Raw genomic sequence first — 26929 nt, 5'->3', positions numbered from 1 at the left:
AGAGATGGAACATGTGTGGACCTTTTGCTCTGGGCCCTGGAATAGCACAGTGCCAGCCATATTGCTCAGCAATACTAGAGAAGACAAGCTGTATTGAATGGAACTTAACTGCAGCTCTGGAGTTTGGCCTCAGAGTTCTCAGGATTCCAGACAGCAGGGAAACTCAGAACTACTATCTGAGGCACTCACTCAGTCTTAAGAACTTCTAGTGGGAAGAAAGAACTCTTGGTACATAATTACTATTCTTAGACACTGGGATAAACTGAGGAAAATAACTGGGTTCATGTGGAGCCTGGAATATTCCTTAGAAAGAACAGCAGAAACAAGAAGAAGCAGAGTTCTGGAGAGGACACGGACAAGGAAATGCAAAACGATTGCATATGGAGAGGCCCTCAGCAACCCAGTTATCCTGGGTCCTTTCCTCTGGTATTCTGGAGACAGGGATTAGAACATTTTGTAGCATCACAGGTAACTAACTCATCTACAAGTTATTGATTTGGGCCTTTCCAGGCAAAGTCTAGTAATTTCACTTTGCCTGTTATTTTAGTTTTTAAACCTTAAACTTGGATTATTCCATGGGGGAATTTAAGGTTTCCTTATATTTTAAGTTTTGTTGGGAAGAAGTATTTTGTGTACTTGTAAATATTTCTCTTATTCTTCCTCTCAAAAACAGTTACTTAATTAACAGTTTACTTAATTGTAGCATTAAAACTTCAACGATTACTATAATGTCTGATTCTGGTCTACCCAATGTGACTGTAGCAAAGAAACATTTGAGAATGACAAGTGCTTAGTAGGAATAAGATATAGCTATGTTCTAGTCTAGATCCTGCCTGTTTCTCCACTGACCCAAAGCGGCTCCAGTCTGAGGAAGTGGTAGACAGGGAAGGTCACTGGCTAAATGTCGATCATTGGATCACTGGAGACTGTGAGAGTCTAATCTCTTCTTCCTTCTCTCTTTGCTTCTGGCCATGAAGCAAGCAGTCCTGTTGCACCAAACACTCCTGCTATGATATGTGACTTCACTACAGGCCCAAAAAGCAAGGAAACCAACTGATAGGCTCTGGAGCCTCCCAAACTATGAGTCAGAATAAATTTCCCTTTATAAGTTATTATCTCATATATCTCTTACATAAATGTGCAGCTAACATAAACAACCAACATCATGCATACACAGTGAAGCTTTAATAAATATTGGCTCCTGCTTGTGTTTGTAAAAATAAATTCCAATTGATTCTCAATTATAATTTGAAAATTGTTTTACTGTTAATAAAAAAGCAAACTTCATATAAACATTCCTCTCATAGCTTGCTGTCTCTCCTATAGTAACTAATAGCATATATGACACATAGCTAACCCTAATAAAGAACTCATAAATCAATTTGAAACTAGAGAAAATTAATTCATGTATCTGAAAGTCATATGTTATTCAAGGCAGTTAGGTAGTATATTTTATCTGTACAATTTTACATAGCTCTCCTCTAACTGATCATTACAGTAAAATACTGCCATGTGTTATCTATGTGGTAGTGGAGTTGGAGAATGGCTCAGTGGAGACAGCTCTTCTAATTCAGGCATGAATACCAGAGTTCAGATTCCCAGCATCTATGTAAATGCAGTGTAGGCCTGGAAGCTCGCCTGTAATCCCCATGTGTGGGAAGCTGAGAATGGGACTCTGTGGGGGAAAGCTGGCTGGCTAGACTAACTGAACTGGTAAGCCCTGGGTTCAAATGAGAGACTCCGCTGGTGAGGAAGACACCCAATGTCAACCCATGTGAATGAGCACCCACATACTTGTACCCACATGCATATGAACAATCACATATACATACATATATACTTGGAAAGAAGAGCAGTATTAGTCCTGTAATGACCCTGAAATTGCAGTTATAATGCAAGTTTTGATTGAGATTTAAGCTTAAGAATTAAACCTTGGCCAAATGAGCCAATGGGTGCAATAGTGGCATGTCTGTCATGGTGGAAACCAACTGCCCTCCAATTGGACTGGAGGCCCACTCCATGTGGAGGGGGAACACATGCCTGATACTGAAAACTTAAAACAGGGGTAGTCATGAGCCCTAGGGGTGTACCATTTGCTAATGTCTAGAAAAATGTATATACTATGCTTATCAAACTGCCCAGTAAGCACTTCTCTTAATATTTATACCCTTATATTAATGTTACTTTCACTTTGAGTAGAGAATCTTCTCTTTTCAGATGGCAGTGACCTTGGGATGACTCAGAAGTTATCATGGTGCTGGAAAGAAGTGACTGGAGTACTGAGTAACATCTTGATCACACTTTCCAAGGCTCAGGGTCTAATGCGGAAGAGGTGGTGGAAAGAATGTAAGAGCCAAAGGAAGGGTAGGACTCCTTACACTGTGCTCCCTCCAGACATAAAATGGCCTGGATATCCATGACCTCATAGTGCCTGACACTAATTCCACAAGACCATCATAATAGGAGGAAAAGATCATGACATCAAAAGTAAAAGAGACTGATTGAGATGGGGAGGGAGTATGATGGAGAGTGGAGTTTCAAAGGGGTAAGAGGGGGGAGGGAGGGTATCACCATGGGGTATTTTTTATAACCATGGAAGTTGTTAATAAAAAAATTAAAAAGAATTAAACCTTAACCTTATTTTTTAGGTACAAGTGTGCTTTTTGCAAAAACCAAATTTAGTCTTCCAGATTTTTTAATGCTAAATATCCTGGAAAATAGAATGAGGTATAAGAAATTAGCTTACTTCAGGAAACTGAAGAGAAATGATATGAAACAGAGGATGTCCTTATACTATTCACACAGCCCCAGAAGACAGAACCAGAAGGAGGGAGGGAGGGAGGGAGGGAGGGAGGGAGGGAGGGAGGGAGGGAGGGAGGGAGGGAGGGAGGGAGGGAGGGAGGGAGGGAGGGAGGGAGGGAGGGAATGAATGGTTATAATTATCAACAGCAGTGATGCATGGAAGAGAACAACTAGATAAAAGATTTCAGTAACTTTTCTGTTCCAACTCAAAAGAGGCAACACATTAACACTCATGAGGTCCTGGTTTGAATCCCAACAACGCAAAAGACATCCCCAAGGGGAACAGTCTTTATAACCTCAATACAACACAAATGATGGGAGCTAGACATGTGAGGGGAGCAGGAAATTCCTATCCACTTCTAGGTGAAAAAGATACTATAAAGAAAGCCCCTTTAAAATCTATGATCACCTCAGAGGTTTAAAGAAGTCCAGCAAACTTTTTTTTTGGGGGGGGGTTTCTTTTTTTTCCGAGGTAGGGTCTCACTCTGGCCCAGGCTGACCTTGAATTCACTATGTAATATCAGGGTGGCCTCAAACTCACAGCGATCCTCCTACCTCTGCCTCCCGAGTGCTGGGATTAAAGGCGTGTGCCAGTGTGCCTGGCTTTTTCTTTGAATTTTTGAGACATCATCTTGCCATGTAGCTTAGCTTGGGTTGGCCTTGAACTTGTAGGGAGCCTCCTGCCTCAGCCTCCGGAGTTCTGGTATAATAGGCAAGTACCACCATATAAGGTTCTCTAGCAAACTTTCTGATGAAATTTCATAAATGACAGAAGTAACTTCTATGATAAGCCTATGGACATAGCTGTATGGGCAACTGAAAGCAATTGGGAAGTAGAAAACATCTTGGCTGATATACATATATGCTCTTATCTGACCACATCATGTTTGAACCAAGCAAAAACAGGTTTGATATGCTTTTCATCTCTATTACATTTTTTCTGGATTTTTAAAATACTTTATTTTTATTTAATTATTTGACAGAGAGAAAGGGGGGGGGGAACAAGCAAAAAAAAAAAAAATGGGTGTGTTAGGGCCTCTAGCCACTGCTAACGAACTCCAGACGCATATACCACCTTGTACTTCTGTCTAATGTGGGTCCTGGTGAATTGAACCTAGGTCCTTTGGCTTTGCAGGCAAGCGCCTTAACCGCTAAGCAATCCCTCCAGCCAATTTTCTCTGGATTTTTAACCCATCAACAAACTTGCTGTCTGTCACTTCAACAAAAATGTATCTAACTGCTAGAATGGATGAGCAATATTAATCTGACTCAACTGAAAGAGGTCAGACTGTAGCAGATATACTTTAAGCATTTTTATTCTTTTCTTGTCCACATAGCCATCACTTCAATGTCATAAAAAGGTAATCCCTGTTAAATACTATTTGGTAAATAATTTCCCCCAAATTGCTGAGAATTCTGTTAATATAAATGTTAAACAACTGTGAAATGAGTACAAAAAGATATTCTTGTACTTAATATGGGTTGGGCACAACATGCAGACTTTGAGAAATTTGCCTGAATGCTTTATGTCTTTTATTTTTATGAGAGAGAGAGAGAGTGAATGAGCAAGAAAGAAAGAAGGAATTGGCATGCCAGGGCCTCCAGCCACTACAATCGAACTCCAGATGTTTGTGCCACATGAATATGTGCAACTTTGCACTTGCATCATCCTATACAACTGGCTTAAGTGGGATCTGGAGAGTCAAACATGGGTCCTTAGGCTTCGCAGGCAAGTGCCTTAACCATTAAGCCATCTCTCCAGCCTTGTCTGAATTTTAATATATGAAAAAAATGTTTATTGTTTCTGTTAGACACTCAAAAATAAGCTTACCAGTTCTTTCTAAAAAATTTCATTCTGAATTGAATGTGAGTATACATCTAAAACCTTGCACTGTGCATGAATAATACATAATTATTTTACATTTCTAATATTGTATACAAGCTGTGGAAACATCTGGTGTTTGGAAAACTTGGGCAAATCCAGCTGTTTCCTCTTCTGAATGTGTTCTCTAACATACGTGACTTGTGTTTCACTTTTTTTCTCTCTTTCTTTCTCAGCATTGTGTGCTTTCAAACATGCAGTTCATCTAAACCAAATGCTTACCAATTAAATAAAAGGAAGTCTGTCAATTAAAAAAATGAGGGGGAATTTTTATAGACTAAAGGTATTTAATCATTAAATTTATATTAAGTTTAAAGGTAAACCATTTTGCCTCCTAAAATTTATCTAACCTGGCTCTTAAAAATAGTCTACAAAAATACACAATATAAATATAAACAAATAAGATCTTAGTAAGAAATCCAAACTGTGTTTGGATGATACCATCTGAACTGAGAGGAAGCAATACAAAACTCACTGGCTCTTTACTGAGTCAGCTATACATATTTCCCTCAGAAAGCATTCATGTGAGAACCAGCAACTGGACCATACATTTTCAGATGGCCAGATGATATCTTACAAGTACAGATTAAGATTGGTCTACGCAATCAGCATGGACTATAATTTAAAATTCCAGGACTTAAAATATAAACAGCAGATAAATCTAAGTGAATTGAAGCTGCCACTCAAGTTTCATCACGAATAATTACCTATAAAAGGTCTACATATGTTGGGGGATACACCTCCATATCCATGCTCACAATTAGCACACTGAAGGTTTCTGGCCTCACATAAAATATTTAACAACTCTCTCAGCCTGAGGGTGGGTTGATAAGGAAGCTTCCTCTGTCTTCTAAGCTGACTTGCTTGCCTTCAGCCAGTATTAAGGCCTCAGCTCTTGACCATTTCCTTGGGCATCAAACTTGCTGAGTGGACTGCTCCATCCCCAAACCATCACCTTCTTGGCCTCTCTCACTTAGATGCAGCCCTGCTGTGTACAACCCAGGAGAGGGTGCTCCTCTGGACCTGCAGGGTTCAGGCTCTGGTCCCAATGCTGTCCTTCAGCTTTTAAACTGGCTCCAGGTTCCTTGGCTCCAATGACTTGCCAATGAATTATTAAAGGTAGTACAGTACAGTTCAGTGGCTAGAGGAAAAGACCACATAGGCTAAATCTCCTAGAGCTCAAACTATGGCTTTGCATTACCAACTAAACTTTGCCTATAAACTCAGGGCAATGATAGTACTTCCCATAAAGATTACTTATATCTAGCCTCCCTTGTGGAAAGCAGAAGTGTAGGCTACTACACCACACATCTGATGAATGACAAGTTCAGAGTTCAAAGTTGTGTTTGTACAATTCCAAACTTAGGCTCTTTTCAAGTGTTTCATGTTATCTTTCTTTAAAATCATTCTGATTTTCTTCCTTAAAACAGTAGTAAATATATATATATATACACATTAATTTTTTCCCCCAAGGTATGGTCTCGCTCTAGCCCAGGCTGATCTGAAATTCACTCTATAGCCTAAGAGTGATTTCAAACTCACTGAGATCCTCTTACCTGTGCCCCCAGAGTGTTGGGATTAAAAGTGTGTGCCACCAAGCCCAGAAAAACAAGAAGGATTATTTACTTTTTATATTGGTGGCTAAAAAATTTAAAGTCTCTTGGCATGGTGGTATATACCTTTAATCCCAGCACTTAGGAGGCAGAGGTAGGAAGATCATTATGAGGTCAAGGCCAGCCTGAGACTACAAAGTGAGTTCTAGGTCAGCCTGGGTTAGTGCAAGACCCTGTCTTGAAAAACCAAAAAAATAAAAATAAAAAATTAAAGTCAAGTAATGATTCTAATTACTTGGCTTGCAATAATAAAGTGCAGACAACCCTAGTTATCTACAAATAATTAATTTAGTGAGGGAAAAATCTAACATTCTGTACAGAGGTACAAACCTTTACCTATGCCACCTCCAAATGAATGTTTTGTAAACCTTTGAAGCTATCTTATGTTCAAAATAATACTAACTATAACAAAAATATTCTGGGGGCTGGAAAAATCGTTCAGCAGTTAAGAGCACTTCTTGTGCAAGCATGAGGGCCTGAAGAGGACTGAGAGGCAGCTTGAGCCTAATCCCCAGGGCTCACATAAACAACTGAGTATGGCCACACTTGTTTGTAACCTCACTCCCACGGGGAACAGAGACCAAAAAATCGTCTGGAGCTCCACCCATTAAAATAAAAACAAAGGGCTGGAGAGATGGCTTAGTAGTTAAGGCATTTGCCTACAAAGCCAAAGGATCCCGGTTCTACTCTCCAGGACCCACATAAGCCAGATGTGCAAGGGGCACATGCATCTGGAGTTAATTTGCAGTGGCTGGAGGCCCTGGCATGCACATTATCTACTTCTCTCTCTCTTTCTCTCTCTCTCTCTGCCTATTTCTCTCTCTCAATAAATAAAATATATTTCTTAAAAAACCTGGTTAAAAGAACTTGCTTGCAAAACCTAATGGTCCAGGTTCAATTCCTCAGTACTCATGTCAAGCCAGATGCACAAAGTGGTGCGTGTGTCTGGAGTTTGTTTACAGTGACAAGAAGCCTGTCACACTCATATTCACTCTATCTGCCTCTCTGTGTCTCAAATAAATAAAAATAAAAATAAATAAATAAATAAACCCAGCAAGTGCCAGGACCACTAAGAGACTCTAGGTTAAGAAAGAATGGGTGAAAAAGTGATGGAGGGGACACCCAATGTTCTGTTCCAGCCACCACAGTTGAGTGCATCACACAAGAAGCTCAGTGGGCACCATGAACATGCATGCATGTACTGTAAATACTAAACACACTACTTACATGCAGCATATATGCATGCACACACTGCACACACTACTTATACTCACAATCATATGTACACAAATACATATACATGAGCAATTAAAAAAATCTAATCAAGACATTGGAAACATTTGCTGAGTTGGAAGAAGAAGGGAACAATCATGATTAGCAAGAGGAAAGAAAAGAAAATCCCAATGGCAAAACAGTTCTAGAGGTTTTCTATGAGAAATAATGGCCTGGGCCCAAGCAGTGAACAAGTGACAATTACCTAGCAGAGGTGTCAGGAGAGAGGACATGGAGAGAAGGGCCCAGACCATTTGTTCTGAGTGAAACTACACATTGCTAAGAGACTGAAAGTAGGTCTTAGAATGGAGTCAAGAGCTCAGACCTGACCACAGAGCACTGGAAAGAGTTATACCAAATCCTAAATTATGTCATATTCATCTAAGAAATTTAAAGGGTTCAAGCCTAGGACTCTGTATTAAGGTAATCAGTGTGGGCAATGGAGCTCTATTGTGCCTGACAATTCGAAAAAACACGATGGTGTATTTACTGAAAAATTACATACATGAGTCTACAAGATTCAATGTAAATGCAAATTTGAGAAGGTATATATGATTTTACTACTTGCACATCTGTACAAGGAAAAAATGCTTAAAATCAATTAAAACTCCTGAGTTTAGTAAAAAAAAAAAAGTTGAATTTGTAACCTTTTTTCACTATAAGAAAGAAAACAAACACAAATCTATCAATTATAAGAATACTTTTCATTTCTAAAATAATCTACTTTGAGCTATATTTTCAGTCACCTTAGTCACAGCCTTTGAAGAAAAGGTAATTGCATCCACCACAGTGATGAGGTCACCTGGGCAGAGGCGATCAAAGTACTTCAGGCAGATACCATAGGCATGAAGCCACTCTGACGAGGACTCTGGCATCTGCTTGATGAGGTGAGGGTCTCCAGTCCAGAACAACTTCTGTAGCCAGACGGTATATACAGAGCTTGGGGAAAGCATCTGCCCACCCTTCTCAGGGATTTTGGGAGCAAGTTTGGAAATAGATAAGATGTTCTGACTTGACAGCACTGGCTCCAGTGCTTCAAGAGGATTCATGTTTTCATCTGTCAACTTCTTATAATTAAGACCTATTGGAAAAAACAAAGACAGACATGGCTCACTACAACTTACACATGAGGTGATTTCAAACACTCACACAAGCCCCTCTATACAGCTGGATGAAAAGATCAAAAACTCATTTAGAGTAGAAGATCTGAATTCTACTCAAAGCCTGAACATATACTGTGCAATCTATGTCATTCAACTTCCATGTGTCTCAGTTCCCACATCTATATATTCAGTGAGACAGATGTCCTTGCCCCTTCCATTCCCTGCATCACACATGCTGCCCCCCCATCAGTGCACTCACCAAGCTGCCTTATGCTTATCTGTTACTGAGGTGGAATCTCACCAGCTTCTAGAAAGCAGTTATTGAATCTTAATCCTCACCACTCAATAAATACTTGATAATCTGAAGTACATTCTCACAACTGTTTTGAATACCAAATTACCATAGACTTGAAAGTACCATGTAAATTATAAACCAGCATAGAGATTTTAAAAGTATCAGCATCTTAATATCTAAATTAGGAGCACAATGACATAATTTTAAAGATTTCCACAATTCATCAAAGAGGCAAAGGCTCTTACTGCATGCACTCCATGAGTATTTTAAATAGATGGGCTCTACGGAAGTGAAATTCTGCCAATTGTCTAAGGACAAGTGCCCATACCACACTTATATACAAAATATGACAAATGAGAGTAGGGAAAAACCTCTGAGGTAGTGGGTCAAACCTGACTGAATATCAGGACTACCAGGACTCTTAATAGGTTTCTTACTTTTTCTGACACTGGAATGCTGCAACTATAAGTGAAAGAGTTGGAAAGATAGTAAGTAAAGATGATGAGCTTCAAAATTCTGTGACTCCGATCTGTGCCAGTGACAATTTACAAACACAATTATACTCATAAAATCAATCTCTAGGTTTATTTTAGATGAGTTTGAGCAGGAATACCAGCATCCTACCTGATGCAACTACTTTGAATTTCTTCAGCAGCCGAATGTGGGTTTCAGGTTTCATGATACTTTCCCCAAAGTCTGCACAGCCACAGTGTTCCAGAAGAGTGAAATAGTACAGCAGCCGTTCATGGTCGAGACCACCAATAGTGGGGTAAACATACTTGACCATATGCTTATGAAGGGATTCAGGATCAGTCTTCAAAGTGTCAAAGAGATGAAGGGTCTGGGCACGCTTTTCTATTTCTTCTGTAGATAAACTGAAATTGGAGTCAGAACCAAAATTACATTTTTTTCTGTTAATAATTAACATTATCTTTCCAGAGCCCAGAAAGAAAGTCTACTTTTGTGGATACTTCTCCCTATATGATAAAAGATATTAAGCCACTAGAGCTAGCCAGCTTCTATAAAGGGAAGAAGATATGTGAGATGTCTATTCTCACACTATGTGGTTTTTATGGGTTATCTTGGGGTTGGGACTACAGGCCTGTGAAAAATGCATTCTTGAAGTTGGAAGAGTTGGCCAGTGTTTACCAGATAAGCAGTAAGCCCATCTGCCAGATTCTACTCTAAAATATATATATCTGTGCAGAAATGCTATAAGTGACCTTATTATTTCAGCAATTCAGAAAATAGTGAAGCAAAAACCTAAGTCATTTAGTTATGTCTTATGTTCAAGAGTTTGAATTGATTTTCAATAAACCTCTATTTTTTTTTACTTTGTTAAAACAGAATTAAGCTGGGTGTGATGGCACAAACATTTAATACCAGCACTTGGCAGGCAAAGGTAGGAGAATGGCTGTGAATTTGAGGCCACCCTGGGAGTACACAGTGGATTCTAGGTTGGCCTGGACTAAAGCATGACCCTACCTCAAAAAACAAACCAAAAATATAGACTTAGGGTTGCAGAGATGGCTTAGTGGATAAGACACTTGCCTGCGAAGCTTAAGGACCCAGGTTTGATTCTCCAGATCACACATAAGCCAGATGCACATGGTGGCACATGCATCTGGAATTCATCTGCAGTGGCTAGAGGCCCTGGTGTACCCATTCTCCCTCCCTCCCTCCCTTTCTCTCTCTCTCTCTCTCTGTCTAATAAACAAATAAAAAGATAGATCTTTAAACAATATAATTAAAACAGGAAAGAAGAAATTACTTTCAGATGAACTACCTATAGAAATGTTCCTTGAATAAAAGACATATCTTAATAATTTCATGCCAACTCTTCACACTAACTCAAATGTGTAATGTATTTTTTAAAGACTTATTTAAGAATAATCTATTGAGTGAAAAATGTCAAGGCATTTTCTTTTGGTTGGTTGGCTTATCTGTGGAGGAGTTAATTTTGGCCTTGCTTCTCCCCAGACAGAAACCTGTACTCTAGTGCAATCCCAGGGTCTTATATTCTCCAATTGTAAGGGACCTTCACACATCCCTCCACAATACCATAACTGCTCAATTCCCAGGGCTGCCCCAACAGGTCAAAAAGTGAGGGACCTGGCAACATAAAGTGTGGCTTCATAAAGTTTAAAAGCAGTACCTCTGAAATATGCTGCCATGTTTACTGGAATTGCTCTTTCTAAAAGCACTATTCCTCTAGTATTCATTGATTTATTTGTGGGTTTGGTGGGCAGAGGGGGGTGGGATGAACATGCCAGAGCTTCTTGTCACTGCAAACATACTCCAGATGCATGTGGCATTTTGTGAATATGGCTTTATGTAGGCACTGAGGAATGGAACCTGCATTGAATATGGGCCAACAGGCTTTGCTAGCAAGCATCTTTACTGAGCCATTTCCCCATAAAGTGGCAAATGTATAGTTTTTTTTTTAAAATTTTTGTAGATAAAACTAATATAAATTGTGTTGAAAATTTTTATTTTAAAATAACAAGTAAGTTTTAGAAATGGTTTTTAACTTCCCTTTAAGAGCAAACTATTTCCATTAAGGCACAGTATAGCTATTGGTTACCCTGGTATTCCCTCACTAGACAGTGCTGCTTGATAGTGTAACCACATTATATCTGGTTCATCTCTGTTTTCTTAACACCAAGGTCTAAGGTGTGATACTAAAGAAACATTCAATACCCATCTATGACTACCAAGCAGAAGGGTGGATATGCAAGCAGTTTACATACAAAACACACCTTGTCTGGGAAGGATCAGAGGATCGGTAGCTCAGAAACTGTCATCTAGGTTCAAAGCCTGAGCTGAGTTAGAAGCATACAGAGTTAAACAGAAACCCAAAGCAAGAGTATTGGCTAACAAAAAGGATGACTTCAGAGGATGTAGAAAACAATGACAATGGAAGATTTCAGGAAAGAAATACTTGAATTTGGCACTGAAAAAAAGGGCCAAAGCACAAATGAAATGAATGAAAGTATGTCAAGAAAATAGCCTGTGCAAGGAACAATGAGCATAAATGGCTGGCTGGTTCAAAAATATTCCCATTATTATCAGTACTCTAAGTAGGCCATGCTATGACTATGGCAGATGCCACACACCTAGTGGGGCAGGATAGGGACAACAAAAGTTCTTGTATTTCTTCATAGTTTGAAAAATGAGATCCAAAATCAATGTGGTGAGGACACACCACTAAGGTGGTTTACAGTGATGGAGGTGTATAGATAGAAAAGGCACAGAAGGGAGGAAGGGCTCATTGTGTTTACAATGTTGAGTACTACACTTGTAAGTTAAAGCTAAGTAATTATCTATTTACAGATGCATAAGTGTCATTCTGGTGAGTTAAGAGATTTGCTTATAAACATCCAGATCTACCTGTATTCAAAGTGCCTTTGTTCACCATGTCACTCAGTAACCTTGAATCATTAAGGTCAAGCACCCACACCAACAACTACTTCAAACACAGGACTGTTTGCAACAGACACATTAGCTTTCCCCAGCACCAATAATCTAAAAGAATTCTCCTGTTATATTTCATCCTTAACACCCTGATAAACAGAGTATTCAAAACAGATTCATCTACAAAATGGGCAATGACTAAATCACAAGACTTTATTCAGCTCATCTGTGTTTGACTTGATTTTGAATCTAGACTCTCTCAACCAGCATTACTTTCTCCTTGCCCACCCAGTTACTCTTCTGTGCCTATAATTCAGTTTGCCTCTTGTGCAATTTTGCCTAAGCATCTTGTCCAGACAGATCCTGGAATACCTTTACTGATAACATGATAAACACCCAAACCTACCCCTCTAGTAATTGACAATGTGCTGTGATCTTTTATACATGCTAGTAATCAATAGCTCATTTTCACAGCTTCCTTGAAAGAAGCTGTTAGCTTCCCTTTGGTATAAGAAATGAAATCTTTGTTTAGAAAACAATTCCAAAGAACCACATTCAAAAGAATCAAAGAAATACCATGAACTGTTGTGGACTTTTCTCTAACCAAATTAATGATCACCCTGAAAATGGTTTAAGTGTTTTTTCTTGAATCAAGTTTTAGCTATAAAGCAGCTTATGTTATATATAATTCCTACTTAGCCTTCAATGATTAACTACAAGACAGAAGCTAGCATTAGGTATATTCATGCACAGGAATAAATTAGTAGGATGAATCCTCAGATTAAAGTGCTCTGTAATGGCTTCAAGTTGACAATCACCCAAAATGTGATTCTTCAACAATAGCATGTATTATAATGACTTATATTTGTATAAGAAAAATTTAAATGCCTTTGCTTTATTCCCTATGAGATTAGGTGACAACACAATTCCATTAGCTGACTGAAAGAACTACTTGGAAGAGGAAGGGAAGGAAGAGGGAAGGAGGAAGGAGAGCAGAGGAGAGGAGGCAGTAAAGGATGCAGAGGACCTGGCTGCACACTGCCTCTAATGTCTCATTCAACATCCATAACAACTCTAGAGTGATTCCTGGTCTCCGAGGGAAGCCAACATTCAAAAATTACATACCTATTAAGAGGAGTTGATTTTAAGTTGCGACTTTAAAACCCAGTATTATTTGTACTCAATAAAGCAATTATTTTGCCATTTGTATTTGGAAATTTTATGTTAGGCACAATTCAGATATAGTAGCATGCAGGATTTCACATAAAGATTGATGCAAAAGCTATGAAGACATAAGAATCTGGAGGAATGACCACCAATCTGTTAAATAAAAGTGGCTTTCCCAATGACTACTATGAAATGATAAATGTATACACTCTGAATTACAACCACCCCTAAGAAGAGGTCAAACCAAGGTATTCAACATATATATGAATGTCTTAGGATGAGCCTGATGTAACAGAAAATGCTACCTGACACCTCAATGTATGCTTGCTCAGGGAAATCATGGGGAAGAAAATTTAACTAGCTTTTCAAAATCACCTAGATAACTGATGAAATGGATAATAAGCATCTCAGATTCAGATCTATTTCCTGTAACACTAATATCCAGTGATTTTCTTTATAGAATGTTTCATGATATAAACACAGTGGTAATATTAAAAGTCTTTTTTCTTTCTTTCTTTTTTTTTTTTTTAAGATTGAGTCTTACTCTACCCCAGGCTAATATGGAACTCTATAGCCCCAGACTGGCCTGAGACTCATGGTGATCTTCCTACCTCAGCCTTCTAAGTGCTAGGATTAAAGGTGTGTAAAATGTCAATTCTGACGGACCTCTACAGCTTCTTATTATATATCATATATTATTATATCTCTAATAAAAAATTTAAAACAACTTGTCACAATTGTAGAGCATCTGACTCCAAAAAGATCTTCAGAAACACCATACCACTGACATAGTAATATTCAACACTAAATAGCATTGAATAATTCTTACGTGCTAAACCCTGTTTCATATCACTTAATTCTTATAAAGCATTAACTGATATCCATACTGATTTAAACAACAGTTCAAAAATCCTAGAAGTTCAATAATGATCACTATATGAATTAAAAACAAATCTGGACTGCTTCTAAAATTAGCAATAGTAGTGTATTTTGAAACATTACATGCCAAGTATTTTGTTTAAAATCTAACTTCATAGCAGTTCTACAAAGTCAGGTGAGTGTGGTCCTTCTACAGCAGAGAAAATAATAGCAGGAATAAGAATAATAGCAATAAAAGAGCCACCAGGTTAGACATTTCCCACAAATATCTTTCCTCTATGCCTCTCAACCATACAGGTAAGAACAATGATCTCTTTAACTGAGAAAAGTGACTCCAGAGAATTAAGACACATGCTCAAGGCTACACAGTTAGTGGCTCTGGCCATTAGCTTTGAATCTTCTTTTAAAAATATTTTTATTGATTTGCAAGGATGGGGGAAGAGAAAGAACATGCCAGGGCCTCTTGCTCTTGCAAATGAACTCCAGATGCATGTACCATTTTTGTATCTAGGTTTACATGGATAATGGGGAATTGAAACTAGGCTAGAAGGCTTTGCAAGCAAGTGCATGCTTTTACCACTAAGCAGCATATTCATTAGTAGTTATTGTCATCAAAGTTCCAATTCAAGTCTACAGTGAGGAACATAGGAGCCTTGACCCTGAAGGCAGAATATGTGTCTTCTGGGTGAAGTGACTCCAGGCACTCATATCAAGCAAAAACAGTGCTCTTTAAAACTAATAAAAAGGAAGGGAAAAAAGAGAGAAAATGGGGGAATGGGGAGGAGACTGACTAGAATTCAAGTGTAGGTATTTAGGAGAATTATCTTCTGAGAGAAATTAAATCCTAGAAGTAACTGCTTATTAATTAATTATACTAGGTTAACATTTTTACTACTGATCTACTTTCATTTTGTGTTTGAGTGTGGTGTGTGTGTGTGTGTGTGTGTGTGTGTGTGTGTGCGCGCGCGCGCGCGCGTGTTTGCACACATGTGAAATCCAGAGGTTAATGTTGGGCATCTTCTTCCTCAACTTCTCTTTAGTAAGGCAGGATGTCTCACTGGACCCAGAGCTCACAGATCCAGCAAGTCTACACAGCCAGCTTCCTCTGGGTCCCAAGCACTGGGATTAGAGGCACATACCACTATGTTTGGCATTTATGTGGGTGCTGGGAAGCCCAACTCAGGCCCTCATGCTTGCATGGCAAGTGCTTTATCACCTGAGCCATCACTCCAGCCCATTAGTCATTTGATTTCTTATCTTAAGAAATTATTTGCGGGCTGGAGAGATGGCTTAGCGGTTAAACGCTTGCCTGTGAAGCCTAAGGACCCCGGTTCGAGGCTTGGTTCCCCAGGTCCCACGTTAGCCAGATGCACAAGGGGGCGCACGCGTCTGGAGTTCGTTTGCAGAGGCTGGAAGCCCTGGCACGCCCATTCTCTCTCTCTCCCTCTATCTGTCCTTCTCTCTGTGTCTGTCACTCTCAAATAAATAAATAAATAAAAATTAAAAAAAATTATTTGCAAGCAGAGACATAAACAGAGAAAGAGACAAAAGGAGGGGGCAGAGTGGGCACCCCATGGCCTCAAGCCACTGCAAATCAATTCCAGATACATGTGCCACTTTGTGCATCTGGCTTTAACACCCTGAGTCATTCCTCAGCCCCTAATCATTTAATTTCTATTTATCCTTTCTTACAGTTGAGGAAAATGACCTTGACAGAAGTGGATAATCTGGTGCAAGGGCACATGGCTAGGATTGACATACACAGGAAATGGTCCAGTCATCATGATGTGAGCTATGTTTTACTATAGAATGCTATTTCACTTGCACTTCTTGGTACATGTGTGGTTACAGACATGTCTCCAAATACAACCCAGCAGAAGAAAATAATGCAATGACATGGAAATGAACTTCATGAAAGGTAAAAGACTTTTTTAAAGGAATATTAAAATCATACTCTAAAAGAAAAAAAAAAACTATTCTCTTGTGACTCAACTAGTTTTCTTCCCAGTGGCACTGACTCGACTCATAAATACTGAACTATTTTTATTGTATTTACAAGTCTGATTTCTAATAACCAGTTACTGAGTATGATGAAGGAGTAAGGCAAACTGGTGCTTTTAATGTAAAGAATAGAGTCTCAAATATCATGAACTGAATCAATATTAAGTGCTTTGCCATTCTCCAGTAATGACACCAGGACGTAATGATTTCCTGCTTAGTAATTGTCATGCATCTGCATAATCACAGTGCTATCAGGTATAATGACATGCCAGAAACAGTCTCACATGTTACTCAACTGCCTAATAATTTATAATATATTCAGAGACCAATGATGCATCCCGTTTGCACAGATATAACTTTTTTAATGGAATAGTCAATGAAAGCAAAAGATATTTAATAAAACACCAGGATTTTTTAAAAAAAAAACATCAACACATATACCATAGAAAACATGTACTTGGATATATTGCTGTACCTGAAAAATGATGAATTCAAGGCAATCTTTAATACCATCACCACATAGCAATTTGACAAATATTTAAATGTAGATAGATGTTAACATTTCAGCGATTTATAAAACTTAAATCATAAGCACCTTGGTACTCTAGAAGGACCTGACCCCATTTAATTATTCCTCCCCTTCAGAAACACCCCAACCATAGCTTCCCTACAGTAAGATTCCTCCCTCTCCTGCTGCTCCCACCTTGCCTCATTTGCTAGCAGGTCATTGTCTAGTAGCACATGTGGAAGGACCTCACTGTCAGCTTTAAGTCTCTTTCTTCTCCTGATATTCCTTCACAGAGTTCATCCACAACACAGCTTTTGTACCATCTATGCACAATGGACTCTAGTCAGTACTTCTCTCCTTCTTTTGGAATTCCAGGTCTCTATGACCCAACTGCTGACTTACCCTATCCTCTTTGAATTTAAGTGAGAAACTTCCCTTGCTTTTTCTGCATCCTGCTTCATCTGAGTAGAGCTAATTGTCTAGCAGCTATCATCCAACAAATAAACCAAAGTAAAATCCAGAGATGAGTCCTAACATCTCCCCTCCCAGTGCCCTAGCCTGTACTTTATCCTCATTCACTAGCACATTAAGCAAATCTATTTTATCTTTGGAGTATTTCTAAAACCTATTCTTGCCTTTCCTGCAATTTTCAAAGCTCTACTGCATGCCACAGTCACTTGTCAAGTAGTCTTTTATTGCAACAGCTCTGTAATGTACATGTCCATGTCCACTTGTCAAAGTGACCTTATCAAAAATGAAAATCTGGCTGCATACTCTCTTTCCATCACCCAAATCTTTAAATAGGATATTCTTCTTCTCAGGATGATGTCAATTGCCTTTGTTGGGGCCTCCATGATGGCACTGCATGGTCTGACTCCTACAATTCACTTCACAGGCTCTCCCAACTTCTGGCCTCACTACACTGTTTCTCTGCCAGGGCTTCAGACTCATCCCATTCTTCATCAAAGGTCCTAGTAAATACTGCACTATCTACTGTTTATACCATCTAGCAGAGTTTGGAAGAAAGTGAAATGAACATACAACATAAAATATCATTTAAAGGAGGGTTTAAAGGTCCCCTGGAGACAGAACTCCATACTGACTGTACTTGCAGCTCTTATTTGAGGTTAATGAATAGAAAACTATTTTTCTATTTTTAATGAAACAGAAGAAATGTTTATAATTTATGACATATGACAAATTATGAGTTCATCAACTCCTGTATGTACCCATAGATTATCAGTTGTTTAACTTGTGCTTACAGGTTCATATCATATGCTTATCAGTTTGGATTAGGCTTATTTTATCAGGGAAACTTTGGAGGAGCTATGAGTTCCTGCTTTCAAGAAGCTCTAGCCAAGGTACACAGCCTTCCATGTCTTCAGGTTTACTTGTGTAAAGATTACCCTGTTGTGAATTAACTTGCTGTCCATATTTGATAACCACACTCTACCCACAAACTCATTCTCTTACCCTGGTAATACAGTTAAATCTGACTTGATATTTAAGTCTGGGCTTGTAAATAGTCTATTTTGCATCACTGTAGTGAAATATCTGAGCAGAATACTACAGAGTAAAAATAAGCTTTTTTACCTTACTGGTCTAGAGTCTCAGGTTGCCACATCTCCTGATTGCCTTTTTGCTGGCAGAGTCCCCATGCTTGTCACCATGTGGCAAAGAATAGGTAGCCCACTAGTGTGTCAACAAATGTGTCAGCATCCTCTGGGCCCTCTTTTCTTATATAGCTACCATATGGAATGAGGGAGGCGACATTCTGATGATCTTATCCAACACTAATCACGCCACCAACCCCCACCCAGTCTGAGGTTGCACCACTAAACCATAGCAGGATTAAGTTTCAGCATTCATGATGCCTTTAATGGGGATTAAATTTCAACAAGTGGATATTGGGGGCACTGCAACCTTATCTAAATCATGGCAAAAGCGATATGCCCTTACCAAAGCCTTCCCTAAATATGCAGATCCCCTAACTGTGCTTGCTTACAAAGAACATATCAGTTTTGACTTAATATTTGCTTATGTCACAATTCAATTATCATCTATCTACTATTGTAAAACATAAGATCCAAAACAGCCAAGGTGCCCACCATTGTAACCCCAGAGTCTAACACTATGAACAGATTTTCACCAAAACTATTCAATGAACATATAAATGAACAGTAAAGTATCTAAATCAATGCTGTGGCTGCAAAACTAAATTTATAGGTGTGTGCTAGAATACTGATATATCAAAAATTGAAAAGGAAAAATCAAGATATTATACAATGACAGCAGAAAAGGAGCACTCTAAACTTATACTCTAAAACTTAAAATTCTTCTAAAATTAACTGAACAGAAAAGCATGATCATGGCATATTGTCTATACACAGAGAGGTCATCAATAAAAAGTTCAAAAAAAGACATAGGCATAGTTGTGCATATGAATCATGTACTTACCCACTATCACTGAAAAGGAACTCCAAATGGGTCATAAAGACTTCCCACTGGGAGACACTGTACCGTTGTGCCAGAGAAAGGGCGATGCTGTAGACATTCTCTTCAAGGGTTCTTCAGGAGCATCCATTCAGCACAGGGAAGGGTTAGAAAAGAAGTACATGGTCCTTATCAGTATAGAAAATACTCAACTGGTGGCTCTGCATTTGCACAGTCCCCCTGGAGACAGCTTTAGGGAACATAGGGAAAAGAACTGCAAGGTTCCCAGGCCTTCTCTACCAGAGGCTCCCAGCCAAGGGTAAGTCTGGCCCTAGGGGCCACTTGGCTCTAGATACTAATACACATTCTACAAAGTTTAAGACAGCCCTCCTACAGGATATAAGTACTTCCCCCAAATGTCAATAGTGATGAGCTGAAAAAACAGGATCTTGTCTAGGTGCTACAGCCTACAGGAAAAAGTAAAACCTTAGGGTCCTTAGGCCTAAGGGACCTGCACCTTATTCTACAGGCAACAGAGACCTGGTAGAAAGATTCAGCTAGAGAATGACATCATCAAGGGAGATTAAGAACTACAAGGAGGGCTGGAGAGATTGCTTAGTGGTTAAGCACTTGCCTGTGAAGCCTAACAACCCTGGTTCGAGGTTCGATTCCCCAGGACCCACATTAGCCAGATGCACAAGGGGGCACACGTGTCTGGAATTCGTTAGCAGTGGCTGGAAGCCCTGGCACGTCCATTCTCTCTCTCTCTCTGCCTCTTTCTCTCTCTGTCTGTTGCTCTCAAATAAATAAATAAATAAATAAAAACTTAAAAAACTCCAAGGAAATGGTTCAGAACAGGCATGGTAGGGTCTGCTGCAGAGCCCCTAGTTAGCAGTAGCAGAGAAATGAAAGATAGAGCTTTTCATTGCAAAATCAGTAAAGTAGAAATGGAGTCTCTTATTACTAATACTGCTAGGACTACATTATTCTAAGTAACCAGGATATTTACATGTATCATGATCAGGAATTGGTGGTATTTTCTGGGAAGGACCACAAAGTAAATACTTTGGTTTTACTCCCATACAGTCTCTGCAGTACAGTCTTTTGTGTTATTTGGGGATTTTTGTTTGTTTGCTTGTTTTCCCTTCCCCCCCAATTGGAAAGCTATTCTCTGTTCTTGGACTTTATAAAAGAAATTGTTAACCTATACAGCTGGTCATTTTCAACCCAAACTTTTTAATTTATTGAGTACAACCCCCCATTACTACTTCACTGGCTGTACTACACTAAATATATATTGGTAAGTTTATCAGATGTTGAAGATGAGGAAAAAAAAAAAACTACATTATAACTATGGTTGTAAAGCTATCCTGCCTGACTAAGGATGGGTCAGCAAAAACATATGGACCCCTCCCCAAAAAAGACAGATGTAAGTAATATGCTTACAAAATGCAATGTTATAAACAGAGATAAGGAATAAGAAAAATAAAAAGGTCATACCCTGTGACCAAAAAGTAGAAAGTCAATTTTGCAATTCTACCCAATATACTGAAACCCCAACTCCAAATCAGAACTGCTAAGCTACAAATACATGAAAACTTTGAGGTGTCTTAAACAAGTCATCCAAAGACCGCTATATATTTTCTAAGCAACAGAATGTAGAGAAGACTCTATTATATATTTATCAAAAGCATAAATTTATCCTCAAGGACATACTTCAAATAGCATATGCTAGCTAGATCCTTAGAAAATGAGACAAAAACTCTACCAAAATGTAACTAATGACATGAGGCAAGCATTACCTTATAAACTTTTATTCTGCATAAGAACCCTCTTCTAAGAAACCACAAATGTGGCACCAAGGATTACAAAATGCCCAAAGGAAAAGCACATTAAATTTAGACATAGGAAAACAAGGCTGAGGTCCTGACTCTTTGACCTTGAGGAACTCCTTAAAAGTATCTGGTTCTTAAGTCTCTCTTCTAAAATGGAAGAAGATTGGCTTACACAATGTCTTTCATTACTTTCTAATCGGATATTGGCTCTCATTGGACTTCAAGAGGAGTGATGGGGATAGAAAATATTGTATATTTTGCATGTGCATTTGTGAAGAATGTGTGGCTTGGTATGTATATGCACATGTATGTGCAGATGGTATACCCTGTGTGCAAATGGAAACTGCAGAATAATGTTGAGTGCCACCTCCATAGTTTATCTGAATGTTTTCTTGGAATAGAGTCTCTCACTGATTATGGAGCTTGTCATTGTGAATCTGTGATTCTCCAGTCACTGTTCCCCACAGCACTGTGCCATGCCCAGCTATTTCACATGAGTGCTGTAAAATCAGACTTTGTAAGTCTAACGTCCCCTCAGGTTCCCATACTTCAGTAGGAAGCACTCTTAATCACTGAGAAATCTCTCCAACCTCTTATTTTTTAAAAAAATGTGTTTGTATGTGTGTGGTATGTGTGTATGGTGTAAGTACATAAGTGCATGCAAATCTGCATGCCCTGTGCACACACATATGGAGGCCAGAGGAGGAAATCAGGTGTCCTCTTTGACTTCAATTTTTCCTTAAGACCATCTCACTGAACCTGCAGCTGCCAGTTTGAGCCCCAACTATTCTTTTGTCACCCTCTCCCCTCTCCTTTAGTAGTGGGGTTAGAGGCATGTGTGGCTATGCCTGGATTTTTATATGGGTGCAAGGGATCAAACACAGGTCTTCATTCTTACAGAGCAAACACTCATACTCATACTCATGTTTCTCTTCTTAATTAAGAATAGCCATGGATTTTTCCCAGTATTTTTCTTTTGAATCCTCCATGCTGGGCTTATCCTAAAGATCCTGGAGCTTTCTAGTACTATAGAAAGTACAGGCTAATATGAAGTTATCAGAGGTACTAAGATGACTTTGCCATTTTCTTGAGGATTTAAATGATAATGATGAAAAATTACATACCATCAACACAATCAGGATCACTTCTATTTTAATATTTCAGGAGAAATAAATAATTACTCATTGTAGGCACACCTTGACTTTAGTTTCAAAATTAGAAGCCTAGGCCACATGGCATACCAGCACTCCCTTGAGAATACACCAGGATGTAGGAAGGCAAACAGAGCCAGGGTAACAATGGAATGGCTTTGAACCAATCCAGGTACAAGTCAAACCTGTCAGTTTTACAACCCATGCAAACTTGGTTCAGTTGCTTAATATCCTTTATGGTTCATTTTTTTCTCAGCTAAAAAGTGGGGGTAAGAACATTTCATCTGACATTGTTATGAGGACAAAAGAGACTAGATAATGCTTAAGAAGAACTAGACATAGTACTTTGTGCATCACTCAGGGTACTCAACAAATTGTGGGGTTATAAACAAAATATTTCTCCACTAAAGGTGATTATGCTTTCCCACTTTTTGACAACTAAATACTTCTTATTTAATCTAAACACTCCCTCTCCCTCCAAAAAGAAATTCTAGTATTAAGACCAAGGGGATTCCACAACTTTTCCAATGGGGCCCTGAGATGTACTGCCCTTACACACAAGGGCATGCTCTTTCCTCAAGAAAGGAAAATGATAGGTTCTCCTGCCACTGTCACAAGAGCTCACCAGACCTAAATGGCTTTCTCTGGAATGTAAACAATGCTAGGTCTTCTTCCTCCTATGTCCTGAGGTAAATGTCTACGTTTGCACAGTGAAGAAGTTAATTTCATGTACTTTGGGAAAGGCATGATTTCTAAGCCAAAGGTAAGAGACAATCTAGCTTTTGAAGTTCTATCACCAGCTTCCCACTTTTCATCCCAATCATATCTCGTTCCTTCTATCATGGTCAAAACCTTGGTATTGGACTACCGAAGTCATGGGAAACAAACAAACAAAAAAATCTGAAGGCTTACTATTTACATGTGTAGGATAACAATATCTATACCTACTGATCTATGTGGGAAGAGATGCACACTTTTCTCACAGGACCAGGAGAAGTGGGCAAAGTCCTGTGAGAACTGTGCATGCAAATCTTCCCAGACTCTGATGGGGAGTCCAAGAATTCAACTTCCCCTTCTTCATTAGAAATTTCCCCCTTGAGAGACAAAGTGATCTCTTACTCTGCCAGGCCAAGGATGGTTTCTCTCTTATACTGATCATCTGCAGTGAACCGCTGCACATCCACACCTTTCCGCAGGCCCTGGAGGAGCTGAGCTTGAGTGAAATCCAGGAGACGCTCATTGTAGTAGTGTAATTGCTTGGTTAGTGACATAAGGTCCTCAGGCCAAGTTGCATGTTCATGTAGAGCCACATGCCTGGTGACTGTCTTGATTAGCTCTTTGGGATCAACCTGGGAAAATCATGGGAAAAATATAGTTTAAGGCATGGAGGAGATGGCTCAGTAGGTAAGAATATTTGCTTCATAAGCATGAGGACCTCATCTGCCCTGAGTCTGATTCCCCAGAACCCACATATCCAGCTGGGCATGTCTATGCATGTCTGTAATTACAGTCCTATGGAGACTAGACAATTGCTAAGGCTCACTAGTTAACTAGTCTCACTGAAAATGGTAGCTCTGGGCTCAGTGAGAGACTAAGTCTCAAGGAAAGAAGCAGATGAATGATAGAAGGAGGACATGTGATATTTTCCTAGGGCCTCTGCACATACACCGAATATTCACATCCACATACATCCAAAAGCATACACCCCACACACACCATATTACACACATGCAATATTTTTTTTTTCAAACATACCACACAAATATGAGTGAGTGCTTCAAAGAGAAGAACATATCTACTAGGAATCTGTGCCCTTCACACTGCTGTCATTTAATCACAGCCATCAAGAAGGAAATTGCAGAGGTGGTACATCACCCATACTGAAGACCTCCAAGAAAGGACATAGAGCTGAATCTACAAACTCACTTCTGGACTCTTGCTCTGATGTTCTTTCCCTTACAAACCACTGCTGATTTAAAAATTAATACTTTCCACCTTTTCCAATTATCATAAACCTACATACCATATCTTTGTCCTGTCCTCCTGAACACTTTTAATATTTCACTGTGGAAGAAATTTTCATCCTTCATTGCCTCTGGGTAAAATCTGCAGCTCACAGTAAAGTGTCTCAGGAAGAACACATTAGTTGAGTAACCCTACCATAAAGGTTAAACAGCTAGAGAGAAGGTTTTCTCCAGAAATGGGTTAGGAAAACAAAAACAAGCATGCACAGTTCACAAAGTCAAAAGTACCTTCTAGTTACATGGGAAATATGCACTCATTTTTATAATTGTTTCATTTGAGTCCCAAAAGGCTAGCAGATCTATTATTCTTAGTAGATACTTAAAAAATAAATAAAATTATTCAAATAGACCAAAATCCAGAATTCCATAGCTGATAGGAAAGAGAACAGGTAATTGCCTGGCCACATCTATTTACAGTAGAGCTAGCTTAAGTGCCAATGAGGCAACCACACCTCAGCCATGATCCTGAACTTACTTATCTAAGCACATGATACCTTAATATCATTAATATATTCATCCCAGATTTCTGGGAAGGTATGACATATATTTTAACGTAAGAAAATTAGAGGAAAAAAAAAACTCAGGCTCTATCTTTAGTTTTCAGAAGCATATTCTTAAATATAATAATCTGTTAGCATTTCTAACATGGAAACCCATTATTCTGAGCTACACATGAGATTTGTCAATGTCAAGTCTACATAACCAAATCTAGGCTGACAGTTTCTCTCTTCATCCTATTAAGAAACAATCTGGGGCTGGAGAGATGGCTTAGCAGTTAAGCGCTTGCCTGCGAAGCCTAAGGGCCCCGGTTCGAGGCTCGGTTCCCCAGGTCCCACGTTAGCCAGATGCACAAGGGGGCGCACGCGTCTGGAGTTCGTTTGCAGAGGCTGGAAGCCCTGGCGCGCCCATTCTCTCTCTCTCCCTCTATCTGTCTTTCTCTCTGTGTCTGTCGCTCTCAAATAAATAAATAAAAATAAACTAAAAAAAAAAAAGAAACAATCTGGAAGCACAGATAAAAACCTATTAGAGAAATCCTGGATTCCAGCATGTGGTGTTACTATACTTCATTTTCATTTTCCAGACCTCTACTCACATACTGAGCCCCATTCCCAAAAATCACAGATACGAAAAAATTACAGTTACTTTTCTTAAATCAAAAGACTTGGATTAGCTTTGAATACTAATTCTACAATTGTAACTTACAGAACCATCTTTAATTCATTCAAGAATTTTTTGTTTTTTTGCACTATGTGCCAAGTGGTATACTAAGAGGAACTAAGAGGAAGTATCCTCTTCCTCCAGAAATACAATCTACTAAGAGAAACAATGAAGTAAAAATGCTAAGTAGTAAATCACAAGTGAGCATGAGATTCTACAAGAATACAGAGGAAGACAAATTGGGCTCAAGGAAGTCTCAGAAGAATTAACATCTAGGCTAACTTTCATGTAATAGTAGCAGAATGGTCAATGTGATGTTTAATCTCTGATTATCAACTTGACAGGATTTATAATCATCGTGGAAATAAACTAATTCTCTATCTTATCTATAAGGGATTTTCTACTTTAGATTAATTGAGGTGGGCTGTGCCATGGTCCATGGGCTAGGGGTTCTGGAAGGAGAAAGGTTGCTGAGCACCAGCATTCATTTCTCTCTACTTACTTACTCCCTGCTGGTGTGATGATATGATACCAACTTACTGCTCTTGCCATGATTTCCATACCATAATGGAATCTACCCTCTGGAACTATAAGTCATAATAAATTTTTTCCTTCCCTAAAGTGCTTATAATTGGGCATTTTGTCTTAATAATGAGAAAGTAACTGATGGAGTCATAAAAGATAAATTCTAGTACAGGTTAGAGTAGTAAATGCTAGGGTCTGGGTGACTAACATCAAAAGGAAAGATGGAGGGCTGGAGAGATGGCTTAGCAGTTAAAGGATTTGCATGCAAAGCCAAAGGATCCCAGCTCGATTCTCCAGGACCCATGTGAGACAGATGCACAAGGGGTATATGCATCTGGAGTTCATTTACAGTGGCTGAAGGCCCTGGAATGCCCATTCTCTCCCTTTCTCTTTATTTCTCCTTGTCTCTTTCTCTGTATCAAACAAATAAATAAATAAAATATATTTTTTAAAAAAGGAAAGATGGAATAAACACATCAGCTCTCATTGCAGTTACAGAGTTATGGTACACTAATAGTGATTGTCAACTTGGTAGGATCTAGAATTGCCTAGGAGACAATCTCTGTGCATGTTTTCAAGGAGTGTCTAAATGAGGCCAACTGAAAGGAAAGACCTACCCTAAATGTAGGCAGCACCATTCCATGGGCTGAGGTCCCAGATAAAGTAATGAGAAAGCTAGCTGAGTACCGGCATTCACCTCATGTTGCTTTCTGATGGCATCAAAAAAAAAAAAAAAAAAAAAGAATAAAGTGACATCATGAAATAAACACAGACAAGCATAACTTACTAGCTGGAAGGCCTTGTGAATGTTACTGAATAGCTATGAAAGCCACTGTCTTTTCCATAGTCTAGAGGCAATACTACAGA

General features: G+C 39.0%; 1 protein-coding gene across 3 annotated transcripts in view; it reads right to left on the bottom strand.

Annotated features, from left to right (window-relative positions):
* The window catches only part of Nbas (NBAS subunit of NRZ tethering complex), a 470946-nt gene that overhangs the window by 118183 nt on the left and 325834 nt on the right, over positions 1-26929 (bottom strand). For all 3 annotated transcript variants that reach the window (XM_045148869.1, XM_004665676.3, XM_045148870.1), the window contains 4 exons: positions 23475-23704; positions 19394-19504; positions 9592-9842; positions 8316-8650 (listed from right to left, as the gene is read on the bottom strand). In XM_045148869.1, the coding sequence (XP_045004804.1) occupies positions 8316-8650; positions 9592-9842; positions 19394-19504; positions 23475-23704 (927 nt within the window). The remainder of the gene's footprint in view (positions 1-8315; positions 8651-9591; positions 9843-19393; positions 19505-23474; positions 23705-26929) is intronic.

Source organism: Jaculus jaculus, chromosome 5 (genome assembly GCF_020740685.1).
Source record: "Jaculus jaculus isolate mJacJac1 chromosome 5, mJacJac1.mat.Y.cur, whole genome shotgun sequence".
In the NCBI taxonomy this organism is placed as follows: Eukaryota; Metazoa; Chordata; class Mammalia; order Rodentia; family Dipodidae; genus Jaculus; species Jaculus jaculus.
The sequence above is the reverse complement of the archived record's forward strand: the minus strand, read 5'-3'. Positions and strand labels throughout refer to the sequence as shown.